This window comes from Meleagris gallopavo, chromosome 30, assembly GCF_905368555.1.
Source record: "Meleagris gallopavo chromosome 30, MGAL_WU_HG_1.1, whole genome shotgun sequence".
Lineage (NCBI taxonomy): Eukaryota > Metazoa > Chordata > Aves > Galliformes > Phasianidae > Meleagris > Meleagris gallopavo.
The window spans coordinates 3,368,798-3,390,112 of record NC_139433.1 but is presented as its reverse complement, the minus strand read 5'-3'; the positions used below and the strand labels follow the sequence as shown (position 1 = coordinate 3,390,112).

Sequence of the window (21,315 nt, the reverse complement as noted above, 5' to 3'; positions counted from 1 at the left end):
GCACGCACCTCCCTGCAGCCTTGCTTGAAAATCAATAGATACACTTCATTTATTATTATTTAGAAAAAAAAAAATATTACACAGTTTCAGCCAGTTCCTTACAAAATGCCTCCCCAAAAAGCTCTGAGTCCCTCCAAAAGCTCTGCCCCCCCCGGCCCCAGCCCCCATTCCAAGGGATGCTCTGCCTCCCTTGGGCTGTGCGCTCGAGGTACCACTCTGGTACCCACGGTGCCAGGGGGGCCGTGATGCCGGTGCAGACCCCAGCCTTTCCCAGAGATGTTGGCCTTACACAACCCCCCCAACACTGCCATAATTACAGCACTGGGGGGGGAGCAGCCCCCAGCACTCACCCAATGCATTCACAGTGGATGGAAGTGGGGGGGGGTAAGCACTTTGGTGCGGGGGGGAGATGGATGTGTTTGGGTGTTTTGTGTTTGTTTGTTGTTTTTTTTTTTACAAAAAAAGTACAAAATGCACAAAAGTCTGTGTGGTGGTGGGGGGGTGGGGGTGCCCCCCCCTCCTCCTGGTGCTGGTTACCCCCGCACCTTGTCGTAAGCACCCACCATGCGCTTGATGTGGAAGAGCTTGTTGCGCAGCACCTTGCTCTCCTGCTTCTTGCTCTGGTAGTCTGGGCTCTGCAGGGGGGGGAAAGAGAGGGTGGGCAAGGAGGTGGGGGGTCAGCCCCACGCTTTGCTGGAGAGATCAGCCCCATGCTTTGTTACAGGGCTGCATGGTCCCCCAGTGAACTGATCCCATTTCACTCACCCGTTTCAGGTCTTTCAGCTGGTTGTACTCCTCTGCCACATCCTACAAAGGGAATGGGTACAGGGGGGAGAGGGAAGGGGTTACAACCAACCCTGAGGGGGGGTGGGGGGGAGTTCTGCACGAACCAGCTCTGCCCAGTGCCCCACAGCAGCCCCAGACACACACACCAGCCCCAAACCCAAGCAGCAGCCCCAAAGCCCCTCAGCATCCCTACAGCTACAGAGCCCTGATGCCCTGCAGCATCCCCGAATGGAATGCAGCGACCTCAAAGCTATCTGCAACAGCCCCAGAGCTGCAGAGCCCTAAATGCCCTACAGCAGCCCCAGACTCTCACAGCAGCCCCAGCCCCCCACAGCAGCCCCAGCCCCCCACAGCAGCAGCCTCAAACCCACACAGCATCCCCAGACCCAAACAGCAATCCCAAAGCTCTAGAGCCCCACTGGCCTGCAGCATCCCCGCAGCCCTCCCAGGACCCCCCCCGCCCCCCCCCCAGGCCCACACCTGGTATTGAGGGCTGTCCTCGGTGATGCTGTCGAGCTGTCGGCTGAGCTGATTGAGGCGGTCGTTGATGCTGTCCATCTCAGCACAGAGCTGCTTGTAGCGCTTCAGGTCGGTGTCAAACTCCTGCTTGTAGCGCTGGCGGGTGCCGTCCGATGTGATGGGGGGGTACAGGCTGCGGGCAGGGGGAGGTGAGCCCGGTGGGGGGGGCTGTGGGAGGGGGAGCATCCCATAGGACCCTCCTCATGGGGGGTACAGGTTGTGAGCAGGGGCAGGTGAGCCTTGTGGGGGAGGGTATGGGTAGGGGATTCCCATACGACCCCCTTCATAGAGGGTACGGGCTGTGGAACAGCATGGGGTGATCCCTGGGGAGATTGGGGGGGCATGGGCACCCCCTGTGTACCTGCGTACCCCCCGGGTAACTCCTCATAGGGGGTACAGGCTGTAGGGCAGCATGGGGTTGATCCCTGTTGGTGGGGGGGGGGGTCAAATAGGACCCTCCTCACGGTGGGTACAGACAGTGGGACAGCACAGAGTGAACCCCCCAGGGGTGGGGGTGGGCAGGGTTTTCCCCCCTCACTGGGGGCACTGGCTGTGAGCAGCACAGGGTGAGCTCTGTGGGGATGGCTGCAGGTAGGGGGCACCCGCAGGAGTGCAAGTCCCCCCCCCCTCACCTGGCCCACTGCTCCTGGTCCCGCTCATCACCAGACTCCACAGCCGTGGTGTAGTCGGTCTCATACTGGGACTCATCCAGCTCAGGGTTGCGGCGGCGGCGGCGGCCACGGCGGGCGGGGGGTCTGCTGGGCTGATCCTTCCCCTTCTCCTCCTCCTCCTCCTCCTCGTGCACAGGGCTGGCACTGAGGGCCCGGTCCGGCTGGTCGCTGCGGGGACACGGGGGGACATCAGCACGACCACATGGGGATGGGCAACCCCCGACCCCGGGACCCCCCCCACTCACCCCCGGCTGCTGTAGGTGCCGGAGGGGTAGTAGCCGACGTTGGGGGGGGGCACGTAGCTGTAGGGGGGGGCGGTGACAGGGCTGGTGGGCTTCTCTGAGTAGGCAAGAGTGGCCGTCTCGTCCTGCATGCTGGCCCCATCCGCCACGTTCTTCACCTGCAGAAGGAACAGGAGCTCAGCGGGGGACGCAGGGGGATGGTGGCACCATCCCCGTAGGGATGGAGAAATCCCCAGTGCCTGTGGGGGGGTGGGACCCTGCTGGGCGGTGAGGGGTGGGGGGACGCCAGACCCACAGGGACCCTCGTGTCACAGTGGGTGACACCGCGCAGAGCACCGTGGGGGTCCTGGCACGCAGCTCAGGAGGACCCTACAGCCCTCCCTGCAGCCCCAGGTGTCAGCCCCCCGTTTGGGATTCCTGGGAAGGATGTCCCCTCCCGTCCCCCCCCCTTCCTTCCTGCCCTTTGTGGCTGTTTGTGCCGGATGCTGGCCCAGCCGGGGGCCGGACGGTGGCTTTGGGAACGTCAGCTCTGGCCAGCAGAGCCCCTTCCTCTGCCACTCCCTCCCGTGGATGAAGACATCATTAAGTGATCTCCCTCAAGTGGGACCTCCACCGGTGCAGGGACAGCCGTGTCCTTACGCCACAAGGCTGAGACTGCAGCTCACGCCTGCACAAAGGTCATTGCTTCACCCCAACCACACGCACAGAACGGGACCTCCATGGTGGGGGATCAGTCCCTGCACGCGTGCATGGCTGCACCTCCCCAAATTGCTGCCACGGAGCACTAGTAGAGATGGGGACGCTGCTGTGGACAGCCCTGGGTGTGGGGTCTGTGCCCCCACGGAGCAGGAAATGCCGGGCTGGGGAGGGACGTGAAACAAAAATAAATAAACCCCGAACAAAGGTGTTTGTGCAAAATGAAAGACAAACGCTGGGAGCAAAGGCACGGAGGGGTGCAGAACCTGCAGACCCCCAGCGCCCTGCACCCATCCCTACGGGGCTGGGAACGGGCAGGTGGGACCGAGACACGGCACAGCTGCGTATCACACACAGCACGTCCTGCAGCACAGTTAATCATTGACGAGACCGAAACCGAGCGGTGCCCGCAGCCGGTGCGGGGCAGACAGAGGGACGGACTCAGCACTGCTGGCCCCCGGCCCATCTGATCCAACCCTGTTTGCCTTTAGGCCCAGAGGAAAAAAAAAAGAAAGGGGTGGTGGGGAGGGAGCTCAGCCCCACGGCTGCGGGCGATAACAGCAGCAGCAGCTCCTGGTGCAGAGCTGCGGAGAGCAAACAAGGCGGTTTTGTGGCAGGAGGAGCTCCTGGCATGGAGCACAGCCGGGGGGCACACGCGTCCCCGACTCCCAACCCCGCTGGGGGTAGGAGGAGGACGTTCCCATTGCCCCCCCCGCGCTCACCCATTCCTCCACGTCGGGCCCCTCCTGCACCACGGGCGCACGGTCCCAGTAGATGTTGGCTTTGCCGTAGCGCCAGATCTTGCTGCGCGTCTTCTGGGCGAAGAAGCAGATGAGGCAGAGCAGCACGACGATGAGGAACCCACAGACAGCAGCCACGGCCTGGAGGGGAGGGAGGGGGGGGGGTTGAAGGGGTCTGCAGTCACCCGACCCCCGTGTGGGGCTGAATGGGGCAGCTGCCCCCCCCCTCCCCCGGATACCCATGGGTCAGACAGGCAGTGGGACTGCACCACAGAGCCACTCTGAGATTTGTAGGGCAGTGGGTCGGGTTTTCTCATGAGGACAGGATGGGTGCAGGTGGAGGGGACACCCCAACACTGCACCTCCGCGCAGCAACCGGGGCTGAGTGGGGACAGCTGAGTGCAGAGCTCTATGGCACTGAGCGCGGCACAGCCCCATGTTGTCGTCCCCCCCCCCCTCCACGGTGCAGTGCTGCGCTCAGGGTGCAGGAATGCAGCACAGCCAGCCCTGCTGCCATGAACCGGCAGCACCGGTCCCACCCCAGCACAGTGCAGGAACCTCACAGCGGCCCCAGCCGAAACCAGGGCCGTGCAGAACCCGCTGCCTTCTGCCCCACTGACCCCACCAGCACAGCACAGCACGGCCCCAGTTCCCCTCCCTGACAGCTTGTTCAAATGCTTTTACAAGCCTGGAGACCAAAGTACCCGGGAGCAGCTCTGTGTTGGGGCACAGCCCGTCCCCTCCCCGAAACTCCTCCGCTCCAATGGCCACACGGTGCCATCTCCCCCCCTCCACCCAATGCAGCAGCACTACAGATGGGGACACCAACCCGATGGCATTAAGGATGGGGACACCACATCCCACAGCAGCCCAAGGGCAGGACACACACACCCCAAAGCGCTCCCTCTGCAACCTCACTCTGCCTCCAAACCACGGGGGGACCGGGGGTCCGGCCATCACTGGGGTGGGGGGTTCACACTCACCTCCTGGGGGTCCACGGTGCAGTAGTGGTAGATGTACTGGTAGAGGTAGCTGTTACTATAGGCCTGGCTGCACATGGCTAGCAAGGGGCTGTAGTAGTAACTGCTGGACATCTGCGCCTGCGGGTTGACACCCATGATGTAGACGATGGAGGCGATGAGCATGACGAAGGCCAGCACGGCGCTCAGCACCAGGACCGACAGGTAGAAGCGCCGCGAGCGCATGGCCCTGGATTTGCTGAGCGCGGCCACCAGCAGCCCCAGCTGGGCCAGGAAGCACAGCACGGCCATGGCCATCATGAAGCCGTTGGCCGTGCGCTGGTTCACCCCTCCGTAGTAGCTCCCATAGCCATAGCTGTAGCTCAGCCCGCTGCCATAGTAGTAGTTGGACCCGTAGTACCCCCCCAGCCCGGTGCCGTAGGTCCCCCCCAGGCCGTAGCCGTAGTCCCAGGCGAGCGTGGATGCGACGCAGGCGAAGATGGCGATGCACAGCACCAGGACCCCCGCCTGCAGCCCCCGCACCACGCCGGGAGGCGACGTCCACTTGTAGAAGTGCTGCGGGGTGTCCTCCACGTAGTAGGAGCCCGGCGGCGGCGACCCGTAGCCGTAATCAGCCGTGGGGGGGCCGTACCCCGTGGGGGGGCCGTACCCCGCGGGGGGGCCGTCGTAGGACTTCTTGCTGAACATGGTGGCCCTGCGGGGAGAAGGACGGAGCGGTGGCACCGCCGGCTCTCCCCGTCCCCCGTCGCGCTCACGGGGGACTTTGATCGCCGTCACCGCCGCCCGGCCGTGTGCCCGACGCGTCACCGCCTCCGGTGGGGAAACTGAGGCACGGTTCGGGGCGGGGAGAGCTGTGAGTCAGCGCGGCGCTCGGCCCTGCCCGCCGGACCCGCTGCGGATGGGGTCGTCTCATTACCAGCAGAAAAGCGCTTACCCGACGGCAGCGCTGACCCCCGAGGGCCCCTCCGCCAGCAGAGCCGTTGGGATTAACGAGAATCAGAGCCGCGCCGCGGGGCTGCGCCGAGCAGCGGAGGTTCGCTGTTAGCGCTGCGCGGAGCGGTGCTTCCCCTACCCCGGACCCCCCCCCCAAAATGATTCCCCACCGTTCCCGTGCACTCCGAAGCTCCCTTTAGTTTTGCTTTGTTGCGAGTTCGCTTCCAAAGCGCAGCTGCAGGTGTTTGCAGACAGCGGGACAACAACGCGGGGGGGGCGGCAGGGGGGGCGACGCCACGGGGGGCGACGCGGCGGTTCTGCAGCCCAAAGTTCCTCCCCTCCCCGCTGCACAAAGGCACAACCCCACAAACCCGGCACAACCCCAGGCTCTGACCCCCCCCCCGGCAGGTGCAGCGTGGGAAACTCGAACCCCGCGGGGTAACCTGAGCGGAGGGCGGGCGGAGGAGGAGCGGGGGGGGGTCGCGGTGTCTGCGCTCAGCGCGGGGAAGGGGCGCGGTGCCCCAAACAGCGGCGATCCCCGTCCCCAGGTGGGTCCGCACCTCCCCGCGGCCTAAAGAGCTGTTGCCCCATCACCCTCCCCCCGTCCCCAAAGCCCCCACAGCTGTGCCGAGGGTCCCCCCCTCCTTCCCGCAGCACCGGGCACGGCAGGGGGGCACAGCCCGTCCCGACCGCGGCACCGTAGGAACGCGGGTCCCGGAAAGGAGAAGGGGGGGGGGTCTCTGTGTGTCCCCCCACCCGAGAGCCCCGCGACGCGGAGCCCCTCCCGGGTGCCGCCCCCTCCGCCCCCCGTCCGCACAGCGCTCCGGTACCGGCGGGAACTCCGCGGGGACGAACGGAGCCCCTCGGAAGGACCCCCGGAGCACCTCCCCCGCCGTTACCGGGACCCGCTCTCCCCCCGCCCGGTTCCGGTATCGGTTCCGGAGCCCCGTACCACCGCGCAGCCCGTCACCTGCACGCACCTCCGCCGCTTTGTTCACCTTAAAATGGCAGCCGGGAGCGCTGCGGGACGGGACCGGCCCCGGTTTCCGCCTCCGGGGGGAGCCCCGAGGGCGGCCCCGCCGCCGCCGTCCGCCCCCACAGCGGGGAGGGGGAGCGGGGACTGCGGGCGGGGGTCCGCGTTGTGAGCGGGGTGCAGCGGGGGGTCGGGGCTGGGTTAGTTCGTTTTGGGGACCGGGGCTCAGCACCTCCTGGGTGACATCGGGGGGCAGGAGCGTCCCCGGGGTGCTGGGTGCCCCCCACCATTGCGGGTACCCCAGGATGCGTTGAATCCTCCCGGAAATATCATCGGATTTTATTATAAACTATTCCGATCCCACTGCGGCTGCACCTGCTGAGTCCCGGGGCTGCGGAGCCACCAGAGACCCCCAGAAGCCCCACATTTGCTCCCTTTGCCCGGGTGATCGCAATGCAGCAGGCGGGCAGTGGGTGCCCATAGTGGCATCACCCCAGCACTGAGCCCCACGGTGTCCCCAGGGATTTGGGGCGGGGGGGGGTGGGGGGGTCCCCATCCATCCTTCCCCGCTCAGAAGCGGGCGGTGCTGCTGCGGTCGTATTCGTGGATCTGTGCCTTAATGTGTGTCAGCTTCTCCTTCAGGTAAAGGCAGCGCTGCCGCTTTGCCACGAAGGCCAAATCCTGGCAGTGGGACACACTGAGCCCTGAGAGCCCCCACGCACAGCACCGGGATCCCACAGCTGCCCACAGCCATGCAGCACCAGGGAGGGCCCCAAGCGTGCTGGTCCAAATGCAAAATCCAACCCAGACCCCTCACCACCGCCCTCCTCTTCCCCAGGAACTCACAGCAGAGGTGGGCCACCCCTTTCTCATCCCACGGGGCGGAAAGCCTGACATCCCCACCTCCCCCCCACCGCCCCCCATCAGCCCCATGCACCCCGTCCCATCACACACCCACCGTGCCCACAGGTCGCTGCAGGTGGCACACAGCATCCCCGCACTGCTCTGCTTTCAGTTCCCCCTGCAGCTCCCGGTACTCTGCGTGCTGATCTGCAAACACAGCTCCGTACTGCTGCCGCTGCCGTGCGCTCCGGATTGCTGGGTACCGCCTGGAGGGGCACCACCAGCTCAGCCCACAGGACCCCCCAAAGAACCCCCCGCCCTCCCCCTCTGGCCACTTACACCACGTAATCAGGGATGATGCGTGGCTGTGGCACGAGCCCGGGGGGCACTGAGCCCGACCCCCCCCGCTGCTCGCCATCTTCGGTGGTGGTGACCCCAGCCCTCCGTGGGGGTCTCCTCGCCGTCCCCACCTCATCCTCGAAGACGACACGCTTGGCTGGGACCAGCAGAGGCTTCAGGACGCAAACTGGGGGACACGAGGCCCCCGCAGGCTGCAGGCTGTCCTCAGGGCTACAGGGAATCACCGCAGCCCCCCGGTGCCACCGGGCCACCTCGTGCCACACTTTGAGAGCCACGGCGCTGCCGGCCAGGTAGAGCAGCGCCGTGAGGAAGAGGAAGAGCAGCGCGGCTGCCTGACCCCCCTCCACAAGACAGAGCTGGGTGAGGAGGGGGCTGCCAAGCAGCGGGGAGGAGCAGAGCCCACCCAGAGTGACGGTGTGAATGTGAGCCCCCGCCGCCGCCAGGCAGAGCAGGAAGAGCAGCACGTGGAGCCCCGCTTCCATGGGGGGCCACCAGGTGACCCCCAGGAGGACGCGGTGGTGGCGGGCGGTGACCCCCAGCCCCAGCAGGAGGGCGGTGAGCAGCCAGGCCAGGCCGAGCACCGCCAGCACGAAGGGGGTCAGAGAGACCCCCAGGCCCCCCCCGAGGAGCAGCTCGCTGCTGTAAGCGCTGTGGCCCCGCGGGATGTCAGCGCACACGCAGATGAAGGCCATCCCCCCACACAGCAGCTGCAGCCCCCCCAGCACCCGCAGCAGTCCTGGCCACGACTTCATGTGGGCAAAGCTCTGCCAGAACGCATCCTGCCCAGCAGCATCGTCCCATGGTTCCTTCTCATTGCTGGGGGGGGTGGGCTCAGCCATCGTCTTCCAGAGGGGGCTACGGCGATGGGACCCCCCGGAGGTGGCCGTGCTGCTGGACTGGGGAACCAGGATGAGCCCCCAGCAAGGATCCCAATCCCAGCCCTCGTGCCTCAGTTTCCTCTGCAGGGTGCACACAGCCCAGCTGCCAGCTGCTACAGCTCCATCCCCGTCCTGTTAACACTCGGGACCCCCACCCCGCCCAGCTGCTGCTGTCCCCAGCATTACCTGCCTGCTGCATGGCAGGACGTGGCCCCCCAGGAGCGCTGCGGCCGCTACCTGCCGCCGATTGGCACCACGGGTTAAACATTAACAGCGGTGTGCTGCCAAACAGAGGGTGTGGGGCGTGGGGAGAGAGGGCTGTGGGGTGTGGGCTGCAGGCAGGAGCAGCCCTCACCCACCCCACCCAGCACCCTGTGTTTGGCTGTGCCAAGCCATGGGGAGCCACACGTCTCAGCGCTTGGGATCTGCAAAGACCTCCCCGACCCCTTAAGGGCCCCATCCCATCCCATCCCATCCCATCCCATCCCACCCCATCCCATCCCATCCCATCCCATCCCCATCCCATCCCATCCCCATCCCATCCCATCCCATCCCATCCCATCCCATCCCATCCCATCCCATCCCATCCCATCCCATTCCCATCCCATCCCATCCCATCCCATCCCATCCCATCCCATCCCATCGCCCCCCCAGCACCAATCCCACTGCCACGAGCACAGAGTGACATGTCCAGTTCAACCTCCTTTAATGTGTGCCTCAGCCCCCCCCCGGCCCTCCCCATACCGAGGGTCCGGCTCAAGGGGGGCACAACCCCCCCGGGGGTCCCAGCACAGGGCCCCATGGAGCAGCTTTGCCCCCGCACCACACAGGGGCTGCTTGAGTATTGCATCCAGGAATCTCACAGCACTTGACAATGGTCGGTATCGTTGCCCCTACCCACCCACCCCCCCCCACGCCCCCATTTTACAGATGGGGGAAACTGAGGCACAGAGTGGTGACGTGACTTCACCAAGGCTGCGGCGTGGCCGAGCCAGGACCCCCAGACCTCAGCCCCAGGGCTCGGCCCTGCTCTTGCCATGGGGAGGCTGCCCCCACCCCGCACAGCCCCCGGCCCTCCTGCTCCCCACCACCCTGACCCCATCCTGGACCCCCACCCACCCCACATCTGGGCCACTGCCCCCAGACCCCCCCACACCTCAGGGCTCCCGCTCTGTCCCACCGCCCCTTTCTCCCCTTTGCCAGGACCCCTCCCCGGGGCTGCTCTTATGTCCCGCCCCCCAAATCTCACCCGGGGGCCGAGGGGGGGGACACGGGACCACCCGAATAGGAACAGGGGGAGGTGGGGGGGCTCCAGCCTCACACCAGCACAGTGAACGCAGGAAGTTTATAGAGGGCTTTACAGAACAAAGCTACTGAAATCAGCCACACGATGGCCAGACATAAGGGACCCCGGCCCACCCCTCCCACCCCCGCAACCCCCCCACGGTCACCCACTGTCCGAGGAGCTGTGGGGGGCTGTGGAGGGGGAGCGACGGCGGCGGGCGGGGGTGCAGGGGGCGGTGGCGGGGCAGAGACGGGGGGCCCAGCTCCCCAACAGCTCACGCTGCTGCTGCCCGATGGCTTGGCTGACGAGCGCCGGCAGCGCCAGCAGGCTCAGCCCCAGCGCCTCCAGCTTCCCCTCCAGCGCGCTGATGCGCTTCTCCAGGTCCTCGTTGCGCTCCTGCAGCTCCGAGACCATGTCGTACATGATGTTCTGGGTCTGAAGGTGGATGGCCCAAAGGGGGGTTGGGGGTCAGACAGGCGATGGTTACCCGCGCGGCCCCGTGCCGTGTGTGCGCCCTGAGCTGAGCCCCCCTCCCTGGCAGCGCTCACCTTGGCCAGGTCCACCAGCGTGTTGGCCTGGTCGTTCAGCTTGCGCTGCTCCATCTTCACGCTCCTCAGCCTGTGGGAAAAAGGGGAGGGGGGGGTCAGCGTTGCCCCATGGGGTCCCCCCGACCCCAGCATGCAGCCAACGGAGCCCCCACCCCGTGCATGGGGGGCTCCGAGATTCCGCGGGACCCTGAGACTCCCAGGGATGTCCCCACGTCATCACCCCACCCCTCCTCCCCGTTTTGCAGCACGGCATCATGCACACGGATGGGTACGAGGGAGACAGGCACACTTACTTCTGAGCTCTGCAGGGAGGGGGCAGAACAGAGACAGAACACAACAGCGGGTTTAATACCAACACCGAGAGCGCACGGGGACCGCAGCAGCAGCACCCCTATCCCACCCCCCTACCGCCCCCCAACCCCCCCAAAGCAGGAGGCACCGCGTGAAGCCAGACAGCGGGTGCGTTCACAGGGCACCCCACGCCATCCCCAGTGCCACCTCCCCAGAATGCACCCTCCCCGTGGGACAGGGCACGGGGGAAGGCCGGATCCAGCCTGAGGGACGGGAGCACGTGGGGCAGGGTTGGCACAAACAGGGCCCAGAGGCAGGGGACGTTCCAGCCACCAGGCTGGTGGTGGCACGGCGGTGGCACGGCCGAGCGAGCGCCGCGTAGGAAGCAGGTAAAGGTTTGGCACTTACTGATGGATGGCTTGGAGGAACTTACGCTGGTGTTTCCGAACTTTGGCATGGTCGATCTTCTTCACCAGCTTGGTGTGTTTGTAGATGAGCCACGTTTCCCTGAGTACGTTGGCAGCAGCATTTTTCACCTGGAGGGAACAAGAGGCCGTGGATGGGGTGGGGGCGGATGGAGGGGAGACGCGTGGGGATGGGGCCGTGGGGGGCCCTTACCCGCTTTGTTAGCTGCGTATCCATCATGAAGTTGTGCACGTGTTTCTCTGCTTTGGTGAGCTCTAGCTTTCTGGCAACCACAGCGACGACCAGAGCCGTGCAGCCAGCACCCTGCAGCACAGCACGGTGAGGGACCGGCATTGGCACCAGCACAGCCCACCACCCCCCAGCCCCATGCTCACCATGATGCCGGTGAGCAGACAGACCCCCTTCCCACAGTAGGTGTGCGGCACCATGTCCCCGTAGCCGATGGAGAGGAAGGTGATGGAGATGAGCCACATGGCCCCCAGGAAGTTGCTGGTCACCTCCTGCTTGTCGTGGTACCTGCGCGGGGCCGAGCGCAGCCATCAGCGTGGTGCCACGCAGCGTTTGGTGGCTTTCCCAGGGGGGTGGGGGTGGGGGGGTCCCGAGAAGCACCGGGGATCCAGCTCAGCCACAACAGCGCGGTGCTGTGGGGCCAAGCTGGGCAGCAGGGACATGCAGGAAGCAGCAGGATGACAGAGGCGGGGGAGGGAAGGGCTGACAGCAGCAAGCCGGGGTGAGCTCAAGCGTGCGGCGGGGAATTTAGGATTGCTGCATCCCTTCACCCGCCTCCAACCCCGGGTGCAGCCTGCAAAGTTTGGGCTTGGAACCTCAGACGGCACCGAGGGATGCGGTGGGGTGATGCCATGAGGTGATGCTATGGAGTGACACCACGGGGTGCCATACCCAGGAGCAGATGGCATCGAGGTGCACGGAGAGATCAGTCCCCAAAGTGCCACCAGTGCCAGGGCCGTGCCCCACAGTGATGTCCCGGGTGCTGCAGTGCTCCCCGTTTCCCCTCACTGCTCTCCTTCCCCTTCTTCCCTCCTGTGCTGCACCCCAGGAGCATCCCCAGGGCTCCTCCGATGCCCAATCCACGTGCACCAAAGAACCGAACCCCCCTGGAGGTGCTCCAGCTCCACGCTGGGGACAGAAGGGACCCGATGTGCCCTTCCCAGCTGCTTTGGCTCTGCTCCCTTCATCACTCTGGGAACAAAACCAGAAACTCTGCAAGGGGTCCTGCAGCACACACAGCCCTGCAATGGGGCAGAGCGTAAACCCCAACCAGCCCTGGGCACTGCAGTGGGGGGGGCACGGAGAGGGCAGAGAGCAGCTGCTGAGGTTCCAAGTGGAAAAGGGCTCCGAACCCTTTCCAGCTCTGTGGGATCTGTGCTCTGGCCCCAGTGCCCCCTCCCGCAGCCCCCACAACCCGCCAGCTGCAGCTAATCCTAAATTCTGGGTAGCACAAGCCCAGGGTGGGGAGGAGAGGGGGGGGCCGTCCCGTGCAGGACGCGGCTGTCGTTCCTGGGGTGACTCACAGTTTGTCCCTGCGAGCAGCAGAGCGGTCAGAGAGGGAAAACAAGAGCAGTTAATGCACGCTCCTGGGGCGAGCGGCGGCCAGGGAGGGGGGCGAGCATGGGGGGGTGGGGTGGGGTTGGGGGGCGCAGCCGGGGAGCGCGTGCCACATCCCCACCTCGGGACACCTACTGCTCCCCAACCCCGGGCGCACAGATGGGTCTCACTGCACCCCGTGGGGACGGCCCCCTCCCCACTGCAAAGCTCCATCCCTCCGACCCCGGGCACGGGGAGACCCGTGGGTCCCAAAGACCACTTCTCCTCACAGTTTGGCACCACGCATCCCCAGCTGCGCCCCATCCGTGTGCCCCCCCCCCTTCACCCCCACCATCCCCATTGAGCCCCCCGCCCCGCGCCCACCTCTCGCAGACACGGACGGTCCAGGCGGCGATGATCCAGGAGGAGATGCTGAAGACCAACAGCACGGTGCCGGGGCAGATGGTCATGAGGGTCTTCATGACAAAGCGGGTGTTGAAGTTGATCTTGTTGAGGGCTCCGATGCTGCGCGACGAGGCGTCGGTGAAGAGCTTGCTGTGCAGCAGCATGACGCGCCCGATCAGGTAGAGCCGAAGGAACATGGGGATGGACAGGATGATGTCCACGTCGGCGTCGGCCACGGAAGCGGCGTAGGTAAAAGCCAAACGTGCCGTCCAGGTGAACAGATACTGCCCGGGGATGGGATGGATGGCGCAGACCAGCAGCTCCAGAGCGATGAAGAAGATGCGCTCGTAGGTCATGGCGATGCGCCAATCGTCCGCCCCGTTGTCCACCATGAAGAGCTGCAGAGGGGGATGGGATCGATGGGATGGGGGGCAATGGGACCCCACCGTGTGTGCCCCCCCCGGACCCCCTCTCACCTGGATCTCCCTGGCGTGGTACATGACGATGAGCCCCAGCAGGATGACGGTGGAGAGGCTGATAAGGCATTTCAGTGCAAACGAGTACGAGGACTCCTGCACAGGGAGCGGGCGGGATGAGCGCCGTGGAGCTCGGCCGACCCCCCCACCCCCAAACCCCACCCCCCCACCTTGGTGTAGACCCCCCAGGAGAGCTCCGTCTCGGTGACCATCACCACGATGCCGAACATCCCGAAGATGAGCGCGTAGTCGCTGAGCCGTTTGCGCTTCTCGAACAGGGCGCGCCGGTGGCCCAGTTTGTAGCCGATGTTCTGGTTCCGCCGCGGCCCCCCCCGCCCCTCGGCCGCATCGCCCCTCCCTGGGGGGGCCGGGGGCTGCACCACCACCTCGAGGCCGGGGGCGCGGCGGGGCCGCAGTGCTGGGCTCTGGGCCTCTAACGGGGGGGGACTGCGGGGCGAGGCGCTCGGGACCCCCCCGTTGCGGCGGGGGCCGCTCATGGCTGCGGCGGGCGGGGGGCCGGGCGATGCCGCATGGCTCGGCGGGGCGGGGGGCACCTGCGAGAACGGCCCCGTTAGTTTTATCCCCCCCCGGCTGCGGGTCACCGCCCGCCCCGCACGTGGCTCCGCTCCCCGCGACGCCGCCCCCGGTTGTTCCCGGCACCCCCCACCCGCGCCCCCCACGCCGTCCCGCGTCCGGTGCCGGTGCCGCTCCGCGCTACCCGCCGGTCCCGGGGCCGCCCGCAGCCGGTTCCGGCTTCGACCCGCTCCCTCCCGCTACCTGCCGCCGGGCCGGGAGCGGAGCGGACCCGCAGTACCGGAGCCGGACCCGCAGTACCGGAGCCGGACCCGCCGCAGCCGCAGCCCCACTCGGCCCCGGGAGCGCGCGGCGGAGGGAGCGGAGCGCTGGGGTGGGCGGGGCGAGTCGAGCGGAGCCGCTGATTGGCGGAGAGCGGCACCGCCCCCGCGACGCGCCCCTCTGACCACGCCCCCGTGACCACGCCCCCTCCACCGTCGGCTCCGCCCCCAGGCGCAACTCCCCCCACCGCCCCCAGAAATCCCGGAGACCCCCCCCCCTCTGTCCCTCACGGACCCCACCTCTCCCATTTCACAACGGCCCCACATCACCTCCTGCTCCCCCCATTTCCCCACACAACCCCCTCCATCACAACCCCCGTGCATCACCCCCCCATCAACCCCCCACTCCATCACACACCCGCGCCCAACCCGCAGCCCCCCCTTATAACAATCCCACACACCCCCTATGCACCCCCCCATTCACACGGCTCATTTTCACCCCAAACCCCACTCCCACCACCCCCGTGCGCCCCCTTCCACACCCCCTAACACGCCCTCTCCCCCCCTCCGTGCCCCCCTGCACCCCAACCTGCCCCCCACCCCCCACACCCCATACCTGCTCGTGCTCCCCAGCACTGCTTGGGCGGGACTTTGGGGTGCTATGGGCCAGGACAGCAGGGCTGGGGCTGGGAAGGGGGGGGGTCCGGGGGGCCGGGTGCCATGGGCTTCCCTCCACGCCTGGCAGGGATGAGAGGTGGCGTTAAGTGGGGGCAGATGGGGGTATTGTGGGGGACCCCCAGAGCCCCCGCATCCCCTTGGAGCTCTGCCCCACTCTGCTGTGGATGCAGCCCTGTGCCCCCCCCCATCCCCTCATCAGCTGCGGCCCAGGCGGGATCTGGGAGCACTGCTGTGATTTTTGGATGTCTGTCTGTTTTCCGGATGTCTGTTTTTCTGGCTGTCGTTTTATCACCCAGAGATCAGAAAGGAGGAAAGCATAGCGGGGCGTGGGGGCGGGGGGAGGGGGGGTCTCAGCCCCGTGCTGGGGCTGCAGGCAGAGCCCCCCACCACACACCCTCACTGCAGGGCCCCGCACCGCTGTGTGCACCGGGGGGGGGGGAGAACAGAGCACTGTGACTTCCCCAGCCTGGCTGCAGAGCCAGCACTGATCCCACCACACACACATGGCCCTGTGTGCAAACAGCCTCGTTGCACAGAGAGTCCCGTTGCACGAGCATTGTGCACCTCAAACATCCTCACTGCACCAACTGCTCCTCTGCACGAACACCTCTGTCGCACCAACAGCCGATGCACGAGCAGCCCCACTGCACGACCATCCCTATTGCAAAACATCCCTATTGCACGACCATCCCTATTGCACGACCATCCTTATTGCACGACCATCCCTACTGCATGAGCAGCCCCACTGCACGACCATCCCTATTGCACAAACATCCCTATTGCACAAACATCCCTATTGCACGACCATCCCTATTGCACGACCATCCCTATTGCACAGACATCCCTATTGCACGACCATCCCTATTGCACGACCATCCTTATTGCACGACCATCCCTATTGCACGACCATCCCTATTGCACAAACATTCCTATTGCACAGACATCCCTATTGCACGACCATCCCTATTGCACGACCATCCCTATTGCACAAGCAGCCCTATTGCACGACCATCCCTACTGCACAAGCAGCCCTATTGCACGACCATCCCTACTGCACAAGCAGCCCTATTGCACGACCATCCCTACTGCACGAGCAGCCCTATTGCACGACCATCCCTATTGCACAAACATCCCTATTGCACGACCATCCCTACTGCACAATCACCCCCGCTGCTCAAACAACCCCACTGCACCAACTGCTCCATTGCACAAACGCCTCTACTGCATCCAAAAGGGCCGGTGCACAAACAGCCCCACTCCACAGGCAGCCCCAAATGCGCGCCAGCTGCTCCACTGCACCAACGTTTCGATTGCACCAACAGCCCCGCCGCCCCTACGGCCCCGTCGTGCAAATGGCCCCACTGGATAAACGTCCCCCTTGCACCAACAGTTTGTACCGACATCCCCCCGACACCGACATCCCCATGGCAAACCTCCTGTGCTGCACGAAGGGCCCTGCAGCACAAACACCCACCCATGGTAACCCCATCCCCGCTGCTTCCAGCACCGCAGCCCCCCCCCAGGGCAGTGGCTGCAGGGCCTCAGCATGGAAAACTCGGGGGGAACCCAAGAGGACCCCTCTTTTCCCTGCAGGAGGATGCAGCTCCCTGGATTTCGGGCCCCCCAACCGCAGTGCAGTGACATGTGGACCCCCCTCCCCCCTCCTCATCTCCCCACGGGGTCACACTGCAGCGCTGTCTTGTGGCTGCCCACGGGGCTCAGGGCTTGGGGTGCAGCTGCTGTGCGGGGCTCTGGCTCCCCTCCAGGTCCAGATCATTTTCTCTCCATTCTGCCAAATTTACAGCCAGGAAATGAGCTCCGATTTCCTTTTAATATTCTGTTGGGAGGAGATGGAGGGGGGGGGGGAGGAGGGGGTGGGAGGCAGTGGGGCGCTCTGCAGAGTCTTGTGGGCTCCTCAGAGGGGTCAGGGTTCTCCCCCTGGGCCCTCCTGGATGGATCCTGGGCAATATTTCAGGAACCATCAGACGCTGCGGTTGTGCCGCTCACGGCTCACATTGACGGCGGTGCAAAGAGGCCTCATTAAATCCTTCCTGTCAGACACCAGTGGGATCCATCCGTGGGGGAGACGCTGGGGCCGACAGAAAGCTGGAGCCCGGAACGGGATGGCCCTTTTTGGGTCCCTGTCCCCATAGCAGTGCATCCCATGGGGATGCTGAGGGGTGTGGGTGCTGAGCATATCCCTGTCCCACAGCCACTGTGTGGGGATGGGGATGGGGACATCGCCGTCCCCTGGTTTGGCTGCAGGTGACGGCTGTGGATGTCCTTGAGCGGTGGCCCTGCGTGTCCCAGCAGCAGTGCTGTGTGGCTGCAGACCCCCAGTGCTGCAGTGCCAGTGGGGTGACCCCCCACCCCCCCAAGGGGGCAGCGCTGGGGGCTGGGACCCACCTCAGCCGCATGCCAAGAAGAGGGGGGTCTGATCCTATGGGGGCACGGAGATATCACAGCCTTCAGATCAGGTGTTCTGGGGGGCAGGAGAGGATGGGGAGGGGGGTCCCTATGTGATACCAGCATGCACGGGGGTCCTGGGCACAGCCTGCAGGAAGGTGGGGGGGGGGAGCGGAGGGAATGTGCTGGGACGGGAGGGGCCACGCTTTGGGCCTGCAAACTGCAGCAGAAGCTGCACTGAGCCACAATGGCCTCACCCAGCCCTGCTGCCCCCTCCCTCCCAGGGGGGCCATGGGGACTCATCCTCATCCTCACGATGGGGACAGTGAGAAGGGGATGAGCGCATCCCAGAGGGGACCTCAGCTGGGACGCAGATGGGTTATCACCTCCCGCAGCCCCCTCCCCAAGCTGTTGGAGCCCCCCCAGTCGGGTTGCAGCACAACCCCGTGCCTGGAGGTCTGTCCTGTCCCCAGTGTGTCCCCACTGGTGGCAGTGGGACCCCACTCCCCCCCATGCCCCCAAGCTGTGCTGCTGCTTGTGAGCAACTGCAGAGGAGGGTGCAGCTAAAAATAGAGGCGGGCGGCCGAAAGGCTCCGGGTGGTGATTTATTTATTACCCGCTCCCTAATTTCTGCCTGGGAATCACAGGGATGGGGGTGGGGGGAATGGGGGGGGGGGGGTAGACAGGAATTTGGGGTGCTGAGGCCATCCTCACAGCCCCACTCCTGCAGCCATCATGTCCCAGGGACGCCCTGCTGGGGCCATATGGCCCAGACTGGAGAGCATCTGCTGGTGTCAGCGGGAGCCCCCGGCCCCACACACTGCATGGGGGGCAGCGTGGGGGGGCTGAGGCTGGTTCAGAGCCACGGGGCAGCATGAGGGGAGCTGAGATTGGTTCAGGGCTGTGGAGCTGGGACCTCTGAGCTGGTGGAAGCATCAGCACAAGGAGGGCTGGGACAGTGCCATGGTGGGACCCCCCCAGTGCCAGTGCTGCTGCCCCATGGGCACCCCCCCGAGTGCAGAGCCCAGATTTGGAAGGGTTCTGTCCCACGCAGGACCCGTGGAACGGCAGAAGGGGGTGAGGATATCCGTGGGTCTGGAGGTGCATGGAGAAAGGCGGGCGGTTGGCATCCATGGGGACACACAGGGACACTCACACACCACCCCGGGCAGAGCTGCCATGTGGGGAATCCCCTGGAATGGGGGATGTCCCGGGGTCTCCCCGAGAGGAAAGCAGAGGGAAACCCTCCTGCAGCCAGAGGATCTGGGGCCGGTTCTGGATCGGGGCCTGGGGGACAACGGGGACACGGGGACAGCAGGGACGGCTCCAGCTGCGGCTTCCCCAGGGCTGGGGAGATCCCCCCCACCTTCCCCGACCCAACGGAGACCGCGTCCCCAACCCTCCCACAGAGGATGGGCACCCAACGTTGCCACCCCGCCGTCCCCACCGCAGGGTCCCCACGAGGGTGGCACCTCCCGCCCCCACCCCAGGACCCCCTCAGCCCCCCCGTGGGGGGGTACGGTCACCGCAGCGGCGGGGATGCCCTACCTGTGCCAATCGCGGTGGGTGCCCGGGGTCCCCGCGCCCCTCCACCGCCACCACCGCCGTCCCCAGACAAAGGCACCGCGCCGGCTGCGCCCGCCGCCCCCCCCTCGCCGCTCGGCTCAGCCGCAGGACAAAGCCGCCACGCATGGCTGCTCCCAACGGGGCGAGCGCGGACCCCCTGCCCGAGGGGAGTCTGGGGGCGCCCAGCCGTCCCCGCTGCCCTCGAGGGGTGGGGGAACCCCGAGTCCCTCCAGCCCCTTCGCGGAGCGGCGGCTCCCGGTTGTGGGGAGGTGCCCCCTCGCCCCCCACCCCGTGCGCAGGGGCCCAAGGTCATGGGGAAGGGCAGAGAGGGGCTGGGGGGGGACCCCGCCGCGCACCCACCCGCGGCCTCGATGGGTGAAAAGCGCAGCGCGGAGAACGCAGCGGGGCCCCGTGCGCTGACCCCGGACTTTGAGATGGCAAACACGACGCACGGCCCTGGGGACACTACCGGAACACGGCGGGGACACCGCGGCCCCGCGCCCGACACCATCGCCTTCACCGCTCCCCGAACCGGCACCGCCGTCACAGCACGGGACCCCACAGCGGGGAGCCCCGGGGCGTCCCCCCTTCCCCCACCCCTCCCTGTCACCTCCGCATCCCGGTGACTTCGGTCCCCGCACGTCCCCACGCACAGACACCCGAGTGAGGCTTCGCCACGGGCAGCAAACCCACCCGGGGCACCGCACCGTCCCCGCGTCCCCACCGCCACCGGGACACGGGGATGCTCCAACCGGCGCGGGGCCACGGCTGGGGGAACCCATCCCGGGGTTCCCCCTCAGCTCTGTGTACAAAAGCAGCCCCCCAGCCCCCCCGCTCACCTGCCACAGCCCCGCAGGATGGGGACGAGGACGCGGGGACGCGGCGGGGGCGCGGGGGCTGCTCTGTGCCGGAGCCGCGGGCGCCTCTGGGAGGGAGCGGCAGCACGAGGGGGGGCCGGGGGCTTCCCCGCCCCACACCCCCGCGCCCCCCCGGCCCCACCAGGCGGGTGGTGACCTTGAGGCCGCGCTGGCGGCGGTGGTGGGGAGGATATTTTTAGCCGGGCACAGTCACTCCCGTCGCATCCTCATTGTTCGCGCTTCCCGCGCCCCCCCCTCCTGCGGCTGCCCAAATGCGGACCCCCCCCTCACCGTAATTCGGTGATGCACAGCGCGAGAGGCAGCGGGGGGGCCAGAACGTGCTGCACTCCCCGCAATCCACAGAGCCTGGCAGCGGGGTGCCCTCGGAACAGCCCCCCAAGGCGTCGCCGCCCCCTCCCCACTGATCAGTGCCAACTCGGGGCATCCCTCGCTGTTCCCCATTCCCGGGAGCCGGGGAATTCCCATCAGTGGGGGGGTTCCCCTCTGCCGGGGGGTCCCGGGGGGAGTCCCCGCGACGTGGGGGAGTCCCCAGCGCTTCGCAGCCTCAGGAGCTGGGGGGGTTCCCCAGGAACCAGAAGGCATCCTGTGCCCCCCAAGGTGCCGGAGGGGTCCCCGAGGGCTCACACGTCCCCAGGAGCGCGGGGGGGATCCCCAGCGCCGGTGGGTACCGAGGAACGGGGGGGATCCCGGACGCGGGGGGTCCCGAAGAGTGGTATCTCCCCCTCCCCCCACGCCCCGCGCTGCACCCACCTGCGTGCAGACCCCCACCTCCTCTCCCCTCGTGTGCCACCGGCGGTGACCATGACCCGGGGTGGGCACGTGCCGGGGCTGCGGGGAGCGCGGGTTGCGGGGGGGTCGGGGGGGACCGGGGGGGGTCTCCGCTATGTCCCCTCGGCGGCCCCAGCGCGGGGCGGTGCGGTGCGGAGCGGTGCGGTGCGGCGTCGCGATTCCTCTCCCACGCGCAGCCGCGCGCTCCCGCGCACCGCCGCTATTGTCTGCGGCTGAAACGAACCTCCCGCGGTGTCCCCGCGTCGCCGATATGGGGACGGGGAGAGCGCCCACCCCCCCCCGCGGCTCCACCCCAACCCGCTGCGGGCACCGCCACAGGAGCTGCGGGGACCCCTCGGTGATCCCCTTCGCTTAGGGCGCAACAATCTCCGGGGGTCCCTCTGCTCGTCACCGGGAGCCGGGAGGGGTCCCAAATGCCAAAGGGTGCCGAGGAAATAGGGGGTCTCCCGGTGCCCGGGGGGAGGAGGGGAGGGGAAGGCAGAAACACGGATAGATTCACGGTTTCAGAGGGGATCCGGGAACAAAGGGGGACCCCGGTGCCAAGGGCTTCCCCAGCAGTAAAGAACATCCCCAGTGCTGGGGGGGATCCCAGGAATCGGGGGATCCC

General features: G+C 66.7%; 3 protein-coding genes across 5 annotated transcripts; all 3 read right to left on the bottom strand.

The window, feature by feature from the left end:
• Positions 1–24: 24 nt before the first annotated feature.
• Positions 25–5,451, bottom strand: OCLN (occludin). 2 transcript variants are annotated; one of them, XM_085211907.1, is made up of 7 exons: positions 4,638–5,451; positions 3,637–3,795; positions 2,222–2,376; positions 1,938–2,144; positions 1,267–1,438; positions 766–807; positions 25–635 (listed from the first exon to the last, which is right to left on the bottom strand). In XM_085211907.1, exons 1-7 carry the CDS (start codon positions 5,319–5,321, stop codon positions 534–536), a joined length of 1,521 nt encoding a protein of 506 aa, XP_085068033.1. In that variant the 5' UTR covers positions 5,322–5,451; the 3' UTR covers positions 25–533. The 2 variants fall into 2 exon arrangements, 1 of the variants encoding a protein (XP_085068033.1); XR_014880191.1 differs by lacking the exon at positions 25–635 and having other exon boundaries at positions 1,267–1,473; positions 4,638–5,321.
• Positions 5,452–6,877: 1,426 nt separating this feature from the next.
• On the bottom strand, positions 6,878–8,582 carry OCEL1 (occludin/ELL domain containing 1). The gene is made up of 3 exons (XM_085211910.1): positions 7,723–8,582; positions 7,499–7,649; positions 6,878–7,221 (listed from the first exon to the last, which is right to left on the bottom strand). The coding sequence occupies exons 1-3, from the start codon at positions 8,580–8,582 to the stop codon at positions 7,111–7,113; spliced, it is 1,122 nt and encodes a 373-aa protein (XP_085068036.1). The 3' UTR covers positions 6,878–7,110.
• A 728-nt stretch (positions 8,583–9,310) lies between these two features.
• KCNN1 (potassium calcium-activated channel subfamily N member 1) lies at positions 9,311–19,594 on the bottom strand. Of its 2 annotated transcripts, none has more exons than XM_085211903.1 (10): positions 19,024–19,594; positions 15,008–15,129; positions 13,768–14,151; positions 13,598–13,693; positions 13,101–13,519; positions 11,546–11,687; positions 11,364–11,474; positions 11,154–11,281; positions 10,455–10,524; positions 9,311–10,341 (listed from the first exon to the last, which is right to left on the bottom strand). In XM_085211903.1, the coding sequence occupies exons 1-10, from the start codon at positions 19,550–19,552 to the stop codon at positions 10,069–10,071; spliced, it is 2,274 nt and encodes a 757-aa protein (XP_085068029.1). In that variant the 5' UTR covers positions 19,553–19,594; the 3' UTR covers positions 9,311–10,068. The 2 variants fall into 2 exon arrangements, 1 of the variants encoding a protein (XP_085068029.1); XR_014880190.1 differs by having other exon boundaries at positions 10,272–10,341; positions 11,179–11,281; positions 19,024–19,592.
• Positions 19,595–21,315: the final 1,721 nt, after the last annotated feature.